The 19173-nt window shown below is 35.4% G+C and overlaps 1 protein-coding gene and 2 long non-coding RNA genes across 5 annotated transcripts in view; 1 reads left to right on the top strand and 2 right to left on the bottom strand.

Annotated features, from left to right (window-relative positions):
• tlcd3bb (TLC domain containing 3Bb) overlaps nt 1–19173 on the top strand; it is a 538378-nt gene that overhangs the window by 506613 nt on the left and 12592 nt on the right. For 2 of the 3 annotated variants that reach the window (XM_087275775.1, XM_087275777.1), the window contains exons 1-5: nt 7609–8224; nt 10893–11092; nt 13802–13885; nt 15982–16204; nt 18658–18753. In XM_087275775.1, the coding sequence (XP_087131901.1) occupies nt 10968–11092; nt 13802–13885; nt 15982–16204; nt 18658–18753 (528 nt within the window). In that variant the 5' untranslated portion in view covers nt 7609–8224; nt 10893–10967. Of the gene's footprint in view, nt 1–7608; nt 8225–9364; nt 11093–13801; nt 13886–15981; nt 16205–18657; nt 18754–19173 lie in introns of those variants that run through there. The other variant, XM_087275776.1, reaches the window with a different exon arrangement.
• Nucleotides 4819–7450, bottom strand: LOC141376747 (uncharacterized). Its single transcript, XR_015503818.1, has 3 exons — nt 6494–7450; nt 6133–6292; nt 4819–5959 (listed from the first exon to the last, which is right to left on the bottom strand). It is a non-coding gene; the product is annotated as an uncharacterized LOC141376747 (long non-coding RNA).
• LOC141376745 (uncharacterized) overlaps nt 15586–19173 on the bottom strand; it is a 9752-nt gene continuing 6164 nt past the window's right edge. Inside the window, exon 2 of the long non-coding RNA XR_015503809.1 lies at nt 15586–16199. This is a non-coding gene — a long non-coding RNA (uncharacterized LOC141376745). The remainder of the gene's footprint in view (nt 16200–19173) is intronic.

Genomic DNA, 19173 nt, shown 5'->3' with positions numbered 1-19173 from the left:
CCCGCCCATTAATGACAATCTCTCCCTTATTAACATAGACAGCCCTGAGTGAGAAGCAGTCGTCTGGCATTATAGTTATTAAGTAGCCTAGCGTGATGGACACACTTGATAAAAACAGTCTGCAGAAACACTGATTGACATTCTCCCTTTGTAGAAGCCCCGCCCATTAGTGACGATCTTTTCTTTATTAGCATAGACAGCCCTAAGTTAGAAGCAGCTATCCACTGTCATAGGTAATAGGTATTATAGCATGATGATCACACTTGATAAAAACATTCTGCCGAGACACTCTAATTGATATTCCCCTTTTGTTTCTTGTCATCAGAGGGGGGAAAGCCCCGCCCATTAGTGATTATTTCTTCCTCATTTGCATAGACAGCCCTGAGTGGGAAGCAGCCATCCGCTAATATAGTTAATAAGTAGCATAGCATACTGATCACATTAGACAAAAGCAGTCTGCAGAAACACTCTGATTGACATTCTTACTTTGTAGAAGCCCCGCCCATTAGTGACGATCTCTCCCTCATTAACATAGACAGCCCTGAGTGAGAAGCAGCCATCCACCATTATAGTTAATAGGTAGCATAGCATGATGAACACACTTGATAAAAACAGTCTGCAGAGACACTTTGATTGACATTCTCCCTTTTTACGTGTCATCAGAGGTGGAAAGCCCCGCCCATTAGTGACATTCTCTCCCTATTGAGCGTAAATAGCCCTAAGTGGGAAGCAGTCATCCGCCATTATAGTTAATAAGTAGCATAGCATGATGAACACACTTGATACAGTCTGCAGAAACAGTTTGATTGACATTCTCCCTTTGTAAGTGTCATCAGAGGGGGAAAGCCCCACCCATTAGTGACCATTTCTCCTTCATTAGCATAAACAGCCCTGAGTGAGAAGCAGCCGTCCGTCATAATAGTTAATAGGTAACATAGCATGATAAACACACTTGATAAAAACCGTCTGCAGAGACTCTCTGATTGACATTGTCCCTTTGTAGAAGCCCAGCCCATTAGTGACGATCTCTTCCGCATTAACATAAACAGCCCTGAGTGAGAAGCAGTCGTCTGCCGTTATAGCTAATAAGTAGCATAGCACAATAATCAGACTTAGTAAAACAGTCTGCTGAAACACAGATACATTTTTTACATTTATTAGGTAAGACCGTAATGAGAAAGGAAGCAAAGTGGGAGCGAGAGGCGGGCAGGGTCGGAAATGTCCTTGAGCCGGGATTCGAACTCGGGACATCCTGAGGTGCTACAGCACCATTTTGTCGGCGTGCTAACCACTAGGTTATTGCGCCAACCTGCAGAAACACTTTGATTGATTCTCCCTTTGGATGTGTCATCAGAGGATGGAAAGCTCCGCCCATTTATTGACTATCTCTCCCTCATTTGCATAGACAGCCCTGAGTGAGAAGCTGCCATTCGCCATTATAGTTAATAGGTAGCATAGCATAATAAGTCCCCTTTAAAGTTAAAAACTTGCAGACCTAGTTTTTACTGTAAATTTTGATCAATTCAATGCATTTTTTTCTAAAGCTATTCATTTATTTGCACAAACGTAATATATTTGATTCTCAATAAACCTGAATATCATGACAGTGTTTTTGCACTATCTTTTAAAAACATTAATTACTCATGATATAGTAATATTAATGAAAATAATGTCACGTTGTCAAAAATCATACCCTGTTTATCTTTATACTAAAAAAATAATTCTTTTATTCACACATCCAATCGTGTCTGTACAGTACTGGCCAAATAATTAAACTCTGAGTCTGTGCAGCTTTGAATTTGTCACCGATTATCCATGTTGGGTAAAAAATAAAAAGTGAAGCATTGAAACGGATTATGGAAACGTTAAACAACTCGCCAATGAAAATCCATAGTGAAAAGACCCCCATTTTATTTTTATTATTATATTATTTTAGTTTAAAGTAGGACTGTTTTAGTAAAATGTAGCCGGTTTAATTTTTTATGTTGTGTGAGACGATCATTTGTAAGTGAAAAAATATTACATTTATAAGTCTATAGGATGTTTGTGAGCGTGATGATTTGGCCATGACTGTACTGTGAGGTTTTAAAATTTACACTTTTATTTTTTCAATGATTATCCTCTTGATTAGGGCTGGGCGCTATGGCAAAAATGAAATCTCGATGGTCATTTTCCATATTGAGTGATAACGATATATATTTCGATATAAGTTTTTAACGCTTCCAGATTTAAAAGAGTCTCCCAACAATGATTTAAGCCACAAAAATTAGAGGGTCCATTAAGCGCGTACTCGCACTATGTACAGTTGCCTTGAACCGGGCCGAAGCACACTTGACCCCCCTCCCGTCTCCCCCAACGGCTTACACTCGCATAGCATTCGGGCCTGAGCAATCTTACGTCATCGATGATGCGCTGTTAAGTGGAGAAACGCTCTCGCTCAGCACAGTGTAGATTTCTTTATACCGTTTTAAGTCATTTGAGATGCAGTGACGCATCTTTCGCCGAACAGATCAGCCACTTTTGACACTCAAAAACAATCATAAAGCCCTCATTCTGCAGGAATTAGGAGGTTTGCTAAAGGTGCAACTGTCGTACAGTGAGGGGTTTGCATCTTTAATAATCTACGACAGTTTGCGTTCATTGAACAGTAACAATGATTAATAAATCCATATGAAACAGTCCCTTAAAAGTCACATCTCGTCTTCAGTTTCGGGTAGCAATGTGCGATACCACTGGTTTCCTATCTGATACCAAGTAAAATGAAGGCGAGTATACCGCCCAAATTTTACTGTTTGGGAAATGAAAGTAACAAGTAGTGTACTTAAAAGTGTCCCTTCATACTGAATACGAGAAATATTACGGGTTATTCTTGTTTATTGTTTATTGATGAAGAATTAAGAAAAAAAAGAGCCAGCTTACATATTTATAGACAGCATCTGAGCATGGATATCTGAAAACACCTGCCTGAACATCTTTAAAAAAAAAAAAAAATTCACACTTCTGCCTTCAGTGATATGTTAATCCGGTTCCCCTGAAAGTGTTTTAACCTTCTTGCGTTGTTTTATCCTTGTCACTAAAAATCCAAGCCCCCAAAATACAGCCACATCGCCACATTTTCTCCCACTGTACCTGGATTGTGCCTGTCTGCTGCACCTAAGGCGATGTCTGTCTCGCCCTTGCAGCACCTGTGCCTCTCCTTTCCTCCTCTTCTGACCACCTAGTCATCATGACTGTCATATTCTGTCTTGTGATTTATATGCAGATGTTTGATTTGGTTTGTGGTATTACAACAGTACCTCACTGTTTTGTTACACGCAACACAAACCACACAGTTTGAGTTTATGGAAGTGAAGTAGCTCCACATATACTTTGCTTACGGTCACCCATATCCAATGACACCGTAACAACATGTGCCAGTGGCTAGCTAGCGTGCTCTGCAGTTGTACAGTGCCATATTACGCACATGACTCAGCAGGCGGAAGAACAAGTAGTTCCGACAAAGTTGGCATTATTCAGATAAACTAGGGTAATTGTGGTTACTTTCCACTGTATTTCTATTTCCAATAAACTAAATATTTGCTCAATTATTGAAATATTGATATTTTGATGAGATAAAAGATTCTAAAACATATAAAGCTGGTATCGGAGATATCGATATTTCAGTATCGATTCGCACATCACTAGTTTCGGGCTCAGGCGTGGTTTGCACTCACACTACAAGCGTAACACGCCTGAGCACAAGTGAACTGCGCTCTGGCACCGGACAAGGGCCGGCCAAGTGAATCGCACCTGAGCCCAATTCAGAGCCTTCACACTTCTCAAACGGTCCAGGAAACGGGCCTAGGCCTGGTTCGGATTGCATAGTGTGAGTACGCCCTAAATGGCATAATAACTTTACGATGGTCGAAAATTCATTACATCTCTTATATGAACACCCTTTTAGATTTCATTGTTGTACATTTCTGCTCCTAGATCAATATAGAGTAAAAAAAGTCCAGAGCTTATCATTGTTATCGACGTTTTATCGCGATTCGATATAGTAATCGTTTATCGGCCCAGCCCTAGTCTGGATCTAATTCATGTAGAAGAATAAGAAACGCTGAAACTCTGAATCCTCTGGCTGATTTTACACAATGAGGTGCTGAAGTAGGAAATTCAAAGAGAGGGCTAATATAGGACGTAATATTTAAACGCTTCGCTGTTTACCTTCATGTTATATTTAATTTTGAGCAGCGTCAGCGGAGAGTAGCTGCCGTCACTACTTCCATTAAGACTTTTAGCCTTTAGTTTTTGTAGGAGATCGTTTCTTTAGTTGTGAATGGTGTGTTTAAAGAAGGGCTTAATTATGTACGCTTAAGTGATGCAAGGAAATAAAACTCTTTTACTAGCGCAAGGTTTAAAAACAATTGGAGCTTCTTGGTTTTGTACTGGAGTGATTCGTTTGATCGGTTTAGTGTTGGTACTGTATATCTGGATATTCACGAGGCTTAATATTTATTTTTTAATTGGAGATTTGTTCCTGTCTTGAAAAAACAAACAAAAAAAAAAACAACAACGTAGGTGTCGTTATAAGCTTCAGATCATATTTAGGTTCATCTCTTTTTAGTTTAGCATTAAGCTGAAATGATACCTCTAATCTCCTGTACAGCTCCGGCAATGCATCTCAATGCCTTATTGTACTCTAACACATGTAATTCGTCAAACACTACAACTATTTTAAATTATAGTCGACCAATCGGTAAAACAACAAAAAAGGAACGTAAAATAATAACGGGATGTATTTATATTTATATTTTTATATTTCTCAGCAGTATGCATGTCTATACACAGAGCGAAACGAAAATGTTGATGCTTACCATGATCATGGATTATTATGTTATTATTTTGTAGATGATGTAGATCATGTTATCATTTTGTAATTTTTGACTATTAAAAGGAAATGGAGTAATCATATCTCTGTATTGGGTTTGCATTACTGTTTTGTTTATTTTGGGAAGTTTTTGTTTTATTATTTCAGCAAATAGGATTGTAAAAATAGTTTTTTGTTGTTGTTGTATTCTCCCATTCACTGAGCTCTAGGTTTGCTAATTATGACGCCTTCCGCTACTGGGAAACTGGGAAATGTGAAAAGGATGTATTACAAACGCCATCTACAAATATTGTCAGCTTGAATCCACATTTCGCTAGTTTAATCCAAAGGCATCTGTGATGTTGAGTTTTCGTTGAAGGGCGTGTTACCAAAGTCCCTTTTAAGGCAAGTCAATTCACTTGGCGGCCATTTTTGAAATGCCTCTTGGGCAGTATGCTCGGGCATTCTGTTTGAATGGAGAAACATCAAATTATCCAAAATTGCTTGCTAAGCTTACGATTAAATTTCATATTATGAAACGTCAATTACATTCAACAACAACTGTCTCTTTAGTTTCATTTCGAAACGTTTGAGTTGCACAAAATCTGCAGAAATTCTCATCTGGTCCAAACCCCTCCCTTGGAGACATGTCAGTCTGTAGCGATCGCTGATTGGTTTTTTTATTAGAAGGCGGGCTTTATTCACCATATAGCGATCGCTGATTGGCTCCTGTACTAGAAGGCAGGGGTTCATTCACCATATTGACAGTTACACTTTTCCCCGTTCAACAGAATACGAGTGACACGTCTTGTGTTTTTGATATAACTCAGCCACACAATGTCCGATCTGCCTTAAAAATCACAGGTTCGATGGGATTCCTCTCCTGAAGACATCTAAATAACAATATTGAGTCAGTCATAGCGCCACCTGCTGACAGAGGTTTGGCATAAATTGGTGATTTTCTTTTTTTTTTCAGAGTTTTTCATATACAGTTGAAGTCAGATTTAATAGCCCCCTTATTTGTTAGCCCTCCTGTTAATTTTTCACCTCAATTTCTGTTTAACGGAGAGCAGATTTTTTTCAACACATTTTTAAACATAGTTTTAATAACTCATTTTTAATAACTGATTTATTTTATCTTTGTGATGGCGACAGTAGACGAGGCAGGAAAGGCATCCGCTGTGTAAAAACTTGCTGGATAAGTTGGCGGTCCATTTTGCTGTGGCGACCCCGGATTAATAAAGGGACTAAGCCGACAAGAAAATGAATGAATGAATGACGACTGTAAATAATATTTGACTAGATATTCTGCGAGACACTTTTATACAGCTTAAAGTGACATTTAAAGGCTTAACTAGGTTAATTAGGTTAACTAGGCAGGTTAGGGTAATTAGCAAAGTCATTGTATAACAATGGTTTGTTCTGTAAACTAATAATTCTGACCTTAAAATGGTGTTTAAAAAATTAAAAACTGCTTTTATTCTAGCCGAAATAAAACAAATTAGACTTTCTCCAGAAGAAAAAACATTATCAGACATACTGTGAAAATTTTCTTTGCTCTGTTAAACATCTTTTAGGGAATATTTAAAAATAAATAAATAAATAAATAAATAAATAAATCAAAGGGGGGCTAATAATTCTGACTATAGCTTTATATCAGGTTAATTATTATTGTTTACTGTTCTCTGTCATCCTAAGGTGGTGAGTGCGGGTGTCAGGTCCCTTTCATCGCTGCTTGCTGCTTTAATATTTCATTTTGAAATTCAATAACATGTAAATAAGTTAATTTTAAATAAGAGAATTGTCTTGAAAGAACTAAGGGCTTTAGATCTTTTTACAGCAGTGCTGATTTAGAGCAGCTGAAGTACTTTTTTTAGGAGACCCATGACAGGTTAATAGACGTAACAAACCACCATTATAACCTCTCTATATTTGAAGTCGGAATTATCAGCCCTCTCAAATCATTAGGCCCCTGTATATATTTAAGAGGGCTAATAATATTGACCTTGAAATGGTTTTTAAAAATTAAAAACTGCTTTTATTCTAGCCGAAATAAAAAAAAAATGACTTTCTCTAGAAGAAAAAATATCAGACATGCTGTGAAAATTTCCTTGCTCTGTTAAACATAATTTGGGAAATATTTTAAAAAGAGAAAAAAAATCAAAGGGGGCGAATAATTCTGACTTCAACTGTATATCAGCTTAATTATTATTGTTTACTGTTCCCTGTCATCCTAAGGTGGTGGGTCCGGGTGTGAGGTCCCTTTCATCGCTGCTTGCAGCTTCAATAATACATTTTGAAATTCAATTACATGTAATAAATTTTAATTTGAAATAAGAATGATTTAAAGCAGCTGAAGAACTTTTTTAGGAGACCCATGATAGGTTAATAAAAGTAACAAACCACCAATATAACCTCTCTATATTTGAAGCTGGGATTATCAGCCCTCACTAAGGGGGCTAATAATATCGACCATAAAATGGTTTATAAAAAATTTAAAACTGCTTTTATTCCAGCTTAAATAAAACTAATAAGACTTTCTCCAGAAGAAAAAATATAGGAAATACTGTAAAAATTTCCTTGATCGTTTACGAAATATTTAAAAAAAGAAAAAGAAATCCACAGGGTGGCTAATAGTTTTGACTTCACTTTAAATAGCGCTGAATATAATAAATACAGCAACGTTTCCATATAAGACTTTTGGATGCATGCACGCAGACTCGTGGGATTTCCAGCCGACGACTCTTGACGTTTTCCCCATAAGAGAATATCTCAAACAAACAATTATCAGCTCCCAGCACGGCTCCTCATAGTGTTCTCCAGCGGGAGGAACTCTCCGTTCCGTTCATTGTTTTTGTGACAGCAGATGCTCGGATGTTGATCTCTTAACACACACACACACACACAAACGCACACACTCCACTGACCCACATACTACCAGCGGCTCGCGGGTGGAAAGGTCGCCGGCGGAGGAGCGTCGGGGTCCGGCGTGCAGTGGATTGAGTTCTCGCGGGGCGGTATTGATTTATCCGGGGAATGTAAAGCCGTGCGGAGGGTGATGGACACGCGCTGCAGCACTGCTGTCCTCCGGCTGATCGATCATGTAGCATCATCATATCAGGCAGACTTTATCCAAGCGCGTTTTTGTCAGCCTCGAAGGAAATAAACACATTCACGCGACGTCGAAAGATATCTATATGCTGGAGTGCGAAAAGCGGACCGAACCACCGCGTGTTTGACCTCCGGAGCTGATTTATTTACCTCAAAGACCGCGTAAAATAACAGCAAAAATCATGTCAGTGGATCCAACATGCACCCGGTGTTCGCTGCTGTGTTCTGCGGGGACGCGAGGCGCGACAGGCCGCTGACCGACACGTATGTTCACCCTCATTCATTTTGTCATTCACAATATGATTGTTGTGCTTTTATAGAGGCCTAATTTAAATCAAGCCACCATTATTAGTATGAGTTATGTCATGCGAATAACAGTACACATTGTCTTCCGTCAGCCGTGACATTTGCTTGATATTAATACTAATGTTTTGTGTGAAAGCATGGTCGACCATTTTGTATGTATATTGAATAAATGATGGTGTTTTTCTGTTTAAACCCGGGTTTTGTGTGTGTGTGTGATTGCATGATAGCGCATTGCGCATTTTTAGCAGGGATTCACGTGCGTTTACATCAGCTGCTTTAGCGATGAGTCTGGAATCAATGAATGCTTCTCTGAAATACTCTTGTTTTTGCGGCTTTATTAAAGCTGTGCAGAAGCATGTTTGCATGCTGGAGATTGATGGGCGAAAGCGTTAGTGAGGATGATGATGATGATGATGATTAGGGGATGCAGGTCCATCCTTTGTTTTGGACAACAATAGGAGCCTGTCAAAACACCATTGACTCATCACTTGATTTCTGGGGCGTATATCTTGTTTTCTACATCATATTTGTATTTTCTAAATGTAAATACTTTATTGGGATTTCATAAATATGTATACGCTTGCAAACATGTAAATATGTCTAGCTATAATATTTAAGTTTGCTGTTATTATTAATATAATTAGCAAAATGTCAGTTTAGATTACTGTTTAAAGTATTGTTATTATAATTTATCTTTTAGTAATTGATCAGTAGTTTTATCTTATATGTCTATCTATCTATCTATCTATCTATCTATCTATCTATCTATCTATCTATCTATCTATCTGTCTATCTATCTATCTATCTATCTTAAACTTAAAAATATTCAGTATTGTTATCTATATTATTACTATTTCTGTATATTAATGCATAATTAATATTTTATTATCTGTATCACCGGCTGCTTTATTAGGTACACCTGCCCAACTGCTTGTTAATGCAAATTTCCAATCAGCCAATCACATGGCCGCAACTTAATGCATTTAGGCATGTAGACATGGTCAAGACGATGTGCTGCAGTTCAATGCGAGCATCAGAATGGGGATTTAGTGACTTTGAACGTGGCATGGTTGTTGGTGCCAGACGGGCTGGTCTGAGTATTTCAGAAACTGCTGATCTAATGGGATTTTCATGCACAACCATCTCTAGGGTTTACAGAGAATGGCCTGAAAAAGAGAAAATATCCAGTGAGCGGCAGTTCTGTGGGCGCAAATGCTTTGCTGATACCAGAGGTCAGAGGAGAATGGCGAGACTAGTTCCAGCTGATAGAAAGGCAACAGTAACTCAAATAAGCACTCGTTACAACCGAGGTCTGCAGAAGAGCATCTCTGAACACACAACACGTCCAACCTTGAGGTGGATGGGCTACAGCAGCAGAAGACCACACCGGGTGCCGCTCCTGTCAGCTAAGAACAGGAAACTGAGGCTACAATTCACACAGCCTCACCAAAACTGGACAATAGAAGATTGGAGAAAAGTTGCCTGCTCTGATGGGTCTCCATTTCTGCTGCCACATTCAGATGGTCGGGTCAGAATTTGCCATCAACATCATGAAAGCATGGATCCATTCTGCCTTGTATCAACAGTTCAGGCCAGTGGTTGTGGTGTAATGGTGTGGGGGATATTTTCTTGGCACACTTTGGGCCTATTATTACCAATTGAGCATCATGTCAACACCACAGCCTGTCAAGAGTATTGTTGCTGACCATGTCCATCCCTTTATGACCACAGTGTACCCATCTTCTAATGGCTACTTCCAGCAGGATAACACACCGTGTCATAAAGCCTGAATCATCTCAGACTGGTTTCTTGAACATGACAATGAGTTCACTGTACTCAAATGGCCTCCCCAATCAGCAGATCTCAATCCAATAGAGCACCTTTGAGATGCGGTGGAACGGGAGATTCACAATGAATGTGCAGCCGACAAATCTGCAGCAACTGCGTGATATTATCAAGTCAATCTGGAGCAAAATCTCTCAAAATTTTCAGTACCTTGTTGAATCTATGCCACAAAGGATTACGGCAGTTCTGAAGGCGAAAGCCAACCCAATACTAGTAAGGTGTACCTAATAAAGTGGCCGGTGAGTGTATATTCTGCTGCTTCTTTTTTTTCTGCTTTTTATGAAAAACACAGCATACATTTTCTAACATACATCTTGGTTTTAATTACATTTTACAACACTTTTTTTTTTTTTTTTTTTTTACAATGCCAAATTCATAAAAATAGTGCATGCTTTTAAATTAGTCTGTTGTTCGTTTATATGATTCCTCTATTGAAAATGTGTTAAACATGTGGTTTTTATCGTCAGTCTTCATAAACGCACCACAGCAGGCTACATTGGACTAATAAAGGCCCAGTGTGATTCAATGCTAAAATGCAGGATGTTATTGACTGTGGCCATTAGTTGTGTCTTTGCCATGTGACCGTGTTTGCATGTGTTACTCTTATGTTGCTTGTGACTGGCCACATGTGCTACCATATGGGGCGGACATAATAACAGCGTTTACGCAACACAATTCAGGCTCGAGAGAATCATTTCCCCCTGGTTGTTGAAGATAAAAGCGCTTTATATTTCTGCATTGATGATGTTGCTTTGATTGAGTTGCGGTTTGTGTTTTGCAGATTCGGGATCCGGACTGAGCTGCGCGGGGATTTTGTGAACACAGTTTTGCCAGAGCTCATCTTCGAGGGACCATCATGTTGTCCATCATAGCTGCAGGGTCTGTGTTTTTCCCAGGCCTTTTCCTTTTGTCCAAACAGATGCTCAGATGCATCCCTGGACTGCAGTGGAATGAGGGAGACGCCACCATCGTTTCGGCCAGGTAGACCCAATTATGTTATTAAATTAAAATTATTAGCATTCCTGTGACATTTAAATAGTTTTTCAGGTATTTTGATGTTTAACAGAGCAGGGGGAATTATTCAAAAAAAATATTTTCCATCTGCAGAAAGTCTTATTTAGTGGGAATTTAATTTTTAAAATGCTATCAATGTTATTATTACCCTTAATTTTCCTCCCATATTGGCTACAGAACAAACCACTTTTGTCCAATGACTTGCCTCATTATTATAATTAACCTAGTTAAGCCTTTAAATGTCACTTTAAGCTGTATAGAAGTGTCTTGAAAAATATCTAGTCAAAAATTACTTACTGTCATCATAGCAAAGACAAAAGAAATCAGCTATAAATGCATATTATTTCCATCTTTAATAAATTTAAAATACAATCCACTGCACAGTAAAACGTTTTAGAAAGGGTATATATATATATATATATATATATATATATATATATATATATATATATATATATATATATATAATTATAATGATTAATATTTAATGCATCTTTTTTTTGTGTTAAGATGCACCTATTTTGTATATTCCCTCTTTTGGATGTTGCTAAGCTCCTCATGTTAAATGACAACATATGGACTGAACAAATATGGTGCACTGTTTTCTCACTGTCAACTCAGGAACTCTGGAATGATGTGTATGTGTATATGTGTATGTGGTTATGTGTATATGTGTATATATGTGTGTGTGTGTGTGTGTGTGTGTGTGTGTGTGTATATATATATGTATATATATATATATATATATATGTATATATATATATATATATATGTATATATATATATATATATATATGTATATATATATATATATATATATATATATATATATATATATATATATATATATATATATATATATATATATATAATTTTTATTTATTTATTTATTTATTTTCTTTCAACACCTTGGTTTTGGTAGGGTAGGGGTAATGTAATGCTTTAAACTGTACAATGCAAAAACTTAATGAATAAATAATCATATATATATATATATATATATATATATATATATATATATATTTAATGCATAAAATACTTACTAGTTTTATAAATTAAAGCACTATCTTTACATTTATAGAAAAAACTCCTGAATCGAACACTTGAAAATACTGTTTCTCTGGAAAAGTTATTCATAGTTGTGTGTTTGAGTAAAAATTCATTTGTTTTATTTTGTAAACTGTTGACATTTCTTCCAAAACATGCTGGGATTTGAAGCTAATTTTGCTTAAAATAACAAAAACACAATGCAAATGTTTTATTTTGAGAAGAGTTATGAAATCTATATTTTGTGGAAAAACCCTGATTTCAAATAACAAACAAACAAATATAATCAAAAGTTTTTTCAGACATCTAAATGCTTAATTTTGGTTTAAAGTTGTAACCAGACCCATTTATAATAAAACTATTAAATCCATATAAACTATTAAATCCATAAGTCATAGGTAATTAACAACATTTAAAAAAAAATTCTGAAGTGTTTTAGTTTTTGTTGAAACTGCAATATGTAAAAATGTGTCAACATGCTAGCAACATAAAACATTTTACCAACTTGTTATAACATACTCTAAATGTTTTAAATGAAACAAAAGCTTGTTACAAACATGTTAGCAGCAACTTAAACCATGACAAAAACATGTTAATTTATGCTAGCAATGTGCTAAATTATGCCAACAGCTATAAATGAAACATGCTAACAACAAACTAGCAATTTAGCCATAAGTTATTAGTAACACTTTTTTAAATGAATTAACGTTGTAGTCAGTTTTCTGAAACTGAGCTAATATGTTAGAGTGTGTCAACATGCTAGCAAAATAAAACATTTAACCAACTAGTTACAACGTGCCATAAATGTCTTAAATCATACAAAAGCTTACAAACATGTTAGCGACAAATTAGACCATGACAGAAACATGTTAATTCATGCTAGCAATGAGCTAAGTTATGCCAATAGCTTGTTAAAGCATGATACAGACATGGCAAAGCAAGTTAGCAGTGTGCTAAAACATGCTAACATCAAACTAGCAATTTAACAAAAGGTATTTGATAACATTTCTTTTTTTTTTTACTTGAATGAATGTTTTAGCTAGTCAGTTTGCTGAAACTGAGCTGTTAGAATGTGTCAACATGCTAGGTACCTAAAACATTTAACCAACTTGTTATAAGATTCTTGTTATAACTATCAGCCTGACAGTATTGTTATAATCATAAAAGAGCAAGTTACAAACATGTTAGCAGCAACTTAAACCATGACCCAAACATATTAATTTATGCTAGCAATGTGCTAAATTATGCCAACAACTTGTTAAAACATACACAGCATATGTGAAAACAAGTTAGCAATGTGCTAAAACATGCTAACAACAAACTAGCAAGTTGGCCTTAAGTAATTAGTAACGTTTTGCATTTTTTATGAACGAACTTGAACATTTTTTAGTTAGTCAGTTTGCTGACAGTATGCTAAAATATGTAAGGATGTGTCAAAGCATGCTAGCAACTAGCAGTTTGGCCATAATTAGCCTAGTTAGTAACATTTAAAAACTAATATATTAATGATGATTTTATTTTTGAGAGATGAACCGATTGTCAACATGTTTATACCTTTGGACCTTCTTATTTTTACCTTTTTTTGTAAATAACTGTAAATAAAAGGGAGAAATGTGTTGTATTTTGCAGGTTGGTATCGTCTATCCAGGCGATTATGGCTTCTACGGCCGGATACATCATCTCCTCTTCCTGCCAGGACATCATCGAGGACCAGTAGGTGCAACCGTCATCCCTTTAAATCAGTTTATATCAACCCTCAATCAGAACTAAAGTAGTCTTGGTACTCTGTGTTCCTGACACCAAGATCATAATATGAGCATATTGATGTGTTGATGTGATTGATCTGATTGTCAGTTAGTTTTAAATATTGTTTTATACAAATATGTCTGCATATATACACTCACCGGCCACTTTATTAGGTACACCTTATTAGTACCGGGTTGGACTCCCTTTTTGTCTTCAGAACTGCCGTAATCCTTCATGTCATAGATTCAGCAAGCTACTGGAAATATTCCTCAGAGATTCCTCAGACATGATAGCAGAATGCAGTTGCTGCAGATTTTTCGGCTGCACATCCATGATACCAATCTCCCGTTCCACCGCATCTCAAAGGTGCTCTATTGGATTGAGTTCTGGTGATTGGGGAGGCCATTTGAGTACAGTGAACTCATTGTCATGTTCAAGAAACCATGTCAAAGTGCGAATCATCTCAGACTGGTGTTTTCTCCTGCTTTAAGTAGCCATCCTAATACTTTTTAGCACACACATTGAATTAGTGGGCAAATTTAATTAAATAGCTTTGGGCTTAACCAGTTCGTCTAACTTTTAGAGTTAAATTAGAGTCTAAAGCCATTAGATGCTCTTTTATCACTTGTATTATTCTATGATGTGGCATCTTTTGTTGCTTTATTGACTTGATTACTCATATTTTGTGTATTTTTTGTGTTTAAAGTGTGTTTGCTTGCATGCAAAATGCTTTGACCTAGTTACTTTTATAGGTGCTATGCAAAATAAATGCATTGTTATTGTTTTACTACATTATACCATTTTCTGGATAACATTTTAAGAATCTGTTTTCAGCTTCAAAGACAATTATTTTATAAAAAGTGTCTTCATAACAGAAAAATGTAGCTATTTTCAAATATTAAGATCAAATTTAAAGTGTGTGAACCCGCAGTTGCTGACAGTTTTATTTCAGTATGTTAATATACTTCACACTGTAGCTGAATATTGAGTAGCTTTCTTTTTGCGCATCATTCCCTAATTCAATTCACCTTTATTTGTATATATATATATATATATATATATATATATATATATAAAATATATATATAAATATATATATATATATATAAATATAAATATATATATATATATATATATAAATATAAATATATATATATATATATATATATATATATAAATATATATATATATATATATATATATAAATATATATATATATATATATATATATATATATATATATAATATATATATATATATATATAAATATATAAATATATATATATATATATATATATATATATATATATATATATATATATATATATATATATATATATATATATTTATATATTTATATATATATATATATATATATTTATATATATATATAAATATATATATATATATAAAAAAAAATATATATATATTTATATATATATATATATATATATATATATATATATATTTATATATATATATATATATATATATATATATATATATATATATATAAATATATATATATATATATATAAATATATATATATATATTTTTTTATATATATATATATATATATATATATATATATATATATATATATATATATATATATATATATAATTTTTTTTTTTTTTTTTTTTTAAAGAAAGAACTCTCACAAAGCTTTCAAAATTTAATATTTAATAGAAATGTATTGAGGATTGACAATTATATATTGAAGATTGATTAAGGTTTTGCTAAAGTAAATATCAAATGCTTTTTAATCATTGAGCTATTACCGCCTTGTGTAGCCTACAGGTTGTTTAAGAGTTAAGGAAATTACTAAAACGTTGTAACATTGTCTTTTTTAAATGCCTGTGAGCCCGTCCATTAGCTCACAGAGGCCGTCTGTGTGTAAACTGATCATTCTACAGAGAATTAAAACAGTTAAAGGCAAACTTTCAGTCTTCACATTAAAATATATTCCTTGTGAACAGGAAAATAGTTTGGCTTTACATAAAAATCTTCTTTCCCCTCACCTGTTCTCTACCGTTTGTTTTTGTGTGTTCTCCTCCGCCAGGCATTGGCTGACCAGCTCCTACATCCTGTTCGCTGTGCCGTATTTCGTGTATGACATCTACGCCATGTTCCTGTGTTACTGGCACAAGCTCCAGGTCAAAGGGCACGAGGTGGACAACGGCTCCAGATCCAAGGCTATGGCCATCGCCGGATACCTGCGCAGAGAGTTCCTCATGGTCCTACACCATGTGGTCATGGTCACCGTCTGCTTCCCCGTCTCTGTGGTAAATATCAGCGCAGAGGATATAGCTGACTTAAAGGGATAGTTCACACAAATATAAAAATGTACTCAATTTATACTCTTATCAAGTGGTGCCAAACATTTAGGAGCTTCTTTTTTCTGTTAAACACACACAAGGATGTTATGGTCAAGGTTGAAAACTGGTAACCATTGACTTCCATAGTAGAAAAAAAAACAATACTATTGAAGTCAGCAGTGTTGGGGTAAGATACTTTTGAAAGTAATTACGATATTGAGTTACTCCCCCCAAAAAGGAACTAATTGGATTACTTTAGTTACTTTTATTTAACGGTTCTTCCGCCAGATCCTGAGATTGTTCTAATTTATTTTCCTTATTTTCACTTTCAGGCGAGGCGATAATAGGAAAATGATCGAAACTCTGGTTATTTTTGAGTGAGATGCTAATGGTCTAATCCAATTCAATGATTTATGCTAAGCTAAGCTAAAAGAGCTTTCGCCAGATCATGAGATCGTCTGAATAGATTATAAAACATTATTACATTTCATTCTAGTTTATTTCCTTTATTTTCACTTCCCAGCAAGGATTTGTCCTGAAAAGTCTTTTTTGAGTGAGATGCTAATGGTCTAATTCGATTCAATGATCTGTGCTAAGCTAAGCTAAAAGTGCTCTCGCCAGATTCTGAGATTTTGGTCATTTTTACGTTCTCTTCCAACTTCCTTATTTTGACTTTCAGGCAAGGCGATACAAGGAAAATTATAGAAACTCTTAGGTCATTTTTTGAGCGAGATGCTAATGGTTTAATCATATTCAGTTATCTATGCTAAGCTAAACTAAAAGTGCTTCCGCCAGATAACTGAGATTTTTGACATTTTTACATTCCCTTCTAACTTATTTCCCTAATTTTAATTTTCGAGCAAGGCTTTGTCAATCCATCATCAAAGTTTGTCCTAAAGCAGTCATTTTTGAGCAAAATGCTAATGGTCTAATCTGATTCAGTGGTCTATGCTTAGCTAAGCTAAAAGTGTTTCCGCCAGAGTCTGAGATTTTGGACATTTTCTTTTAACTTATTTCCCTTATTTTCACTTTCAGCAAGGCTTTTTTAATTCTTTCATCAAAGTTTGTCCTGAAACAGTCATTTTTGAGTGAGATGCTAATGGTCTAATCCGATTCAATGATCCATGCTAAGCTAAGCTTAAAGGCTCCTGCCAGATCCTGAGATTTTTTTATATTTTTGCATTCCCTTTTACCTTATTTTTCTTATTTTCACTTTTGGGCAAGGCTTTGTCAATCTAACATCAGCGTTTTTCCTGAATCTGCCATTTTTGAGCGAGATGCTAATGGTCTAATCCGATTCAATGATATATGTTAAGCTAAGCTAAAAGTGTTTCGGCCACATCCTAAAATTTTGGACATTTTTACTTTCCCTTCTAACTTATTTACTTAATTTTTTACTTTCAAGCCAGGCTTTGTCAATTCTTTCATCAAAGTTTGTCCTGAAACAGTCATTTTTGAGTGAGATGCTAATGGTCTAATCCGATTCAATGATCCATGCTAAGCTAAGCTTAAAGGCTCCTGCCAGATCCTGAGATTTTTTTATATTTTTGCATTCCCTTTTACCTTATTTTTCTTATTTTCACTTTTGGGCAAGGCTTTGTCAATCTAACATCAGCGTTTTTCCTGAATCTGCCATTTTTGAGCGAGATGCTAATGGTCTAATCCGATTCAATGATATATGTTAAGCTAAGCTAAAAGTGTTTCGGCCACATCCTAAAATTTTGGACATTTTTACTTTCCCTTCTAACTTATTTACTTAATTTTTTACTTTCAAGCCAGGCTTTGTCAATTCTTTCATCAAAGTTTGTCCTGAAACAGTCATTTTTGAGTGAGATGCTAATGGTCTAATCCGATTCAATGATCCATGCTAAGCTAAGCTTAAAGGCTCCTGCCAGATCCTGAGATTTTTTTTATATTTTTGCATTCCCTTTTACCTTATTTTTCTTATTTTCACTTTTGGGCAAGGCTTTGTCAATCTAACATCAACGTTTTTCCTGAATCTGCCATTTTTGAGCAAGATGCTAATGGTCTAATCCGATTCAATGATATATGCTAAGCTAAGCTAAAAGTGTTTCGGCCACATCCTGAGATTTTGGACATTTTTACATTCCCTTCTAACTTATTTACCTCATTTTTTACTTTCAAGCCAGGCTTTGTCAATTCATCATCAAAGTTTCTCCTGAAGCAGTCATTTTTGAGTGAGATGCTAATGGTCTAATCCGATTTAATGATCTATGCTAAGCTAAGCTAAAAGTTCTCCCACCGATCCTGAGATCGTCTGAATAGATTAAAAAAACATTTTTATTTTCCCTTCTAATTTATTTCCCTTATTTTCACTTTCGGGCTAGGCTTTGTCAATTCATCATCAAAGTTTATCCTGAAACGGCATCATCTGATCAGATTTGCTCATTGTCTTGCAGTTCTGGAGGCAAGGGAAGGGCGATTATATCCAGGGTGTCATGTTCCTGGCTGAACTCAGCACACCGTCCGTCTGTCTAGGCAAGATCCTCATCCAGGTATATTCATTATTGATCAGATGAGTGCCTTGTTTTCCATTTTACCCTGATTCATCATTCTGCTTTCGACTTAACTGCAGTTGTGCTTAACGTTCTGCACACATTGTTATGTTGCGCTTTAATACATTATTCATGGGGAAATGTATTTACAGAAGCGCTGACTTCACATTTGCAGCTGTGGCCTGTTTCACAAAGACAACGCGAACCTGATAGAGTTCAAATAAATGCAGATGCAATTACTGGAACGGAAACTCACATTTAAAGTGACAGTGCACTCAAAAAGGAGAATTATGATCGTTTACTCAAGTAAATGACGTTAAAAATAGGTGTACACTTCTGTAAAAGAAGTGCACTTAATTGTACCTAATTTTGTCTAAAACCCTCAGACCCTCGTATTGAAATGATTAAAAGGCATGAGGC

The sequence above is a fragment of the Danio rerio genome, chromosome 12 (assembly GCF_052040795.2).
Source record: "Danio rerio strain M-AB ecotype USA chromosome 12, GRCz13ab, whole genome shotgun sequence".
NCBI classification, from domain to species: Eukaryota; Metazoa; Chordata; class Actinopteri; order Cypriniformes; family Danionidae; genus Danio; species Danio rerio.
This window is presented reverse-complemented; position numbering and strand designations above follow the sequence as displayed.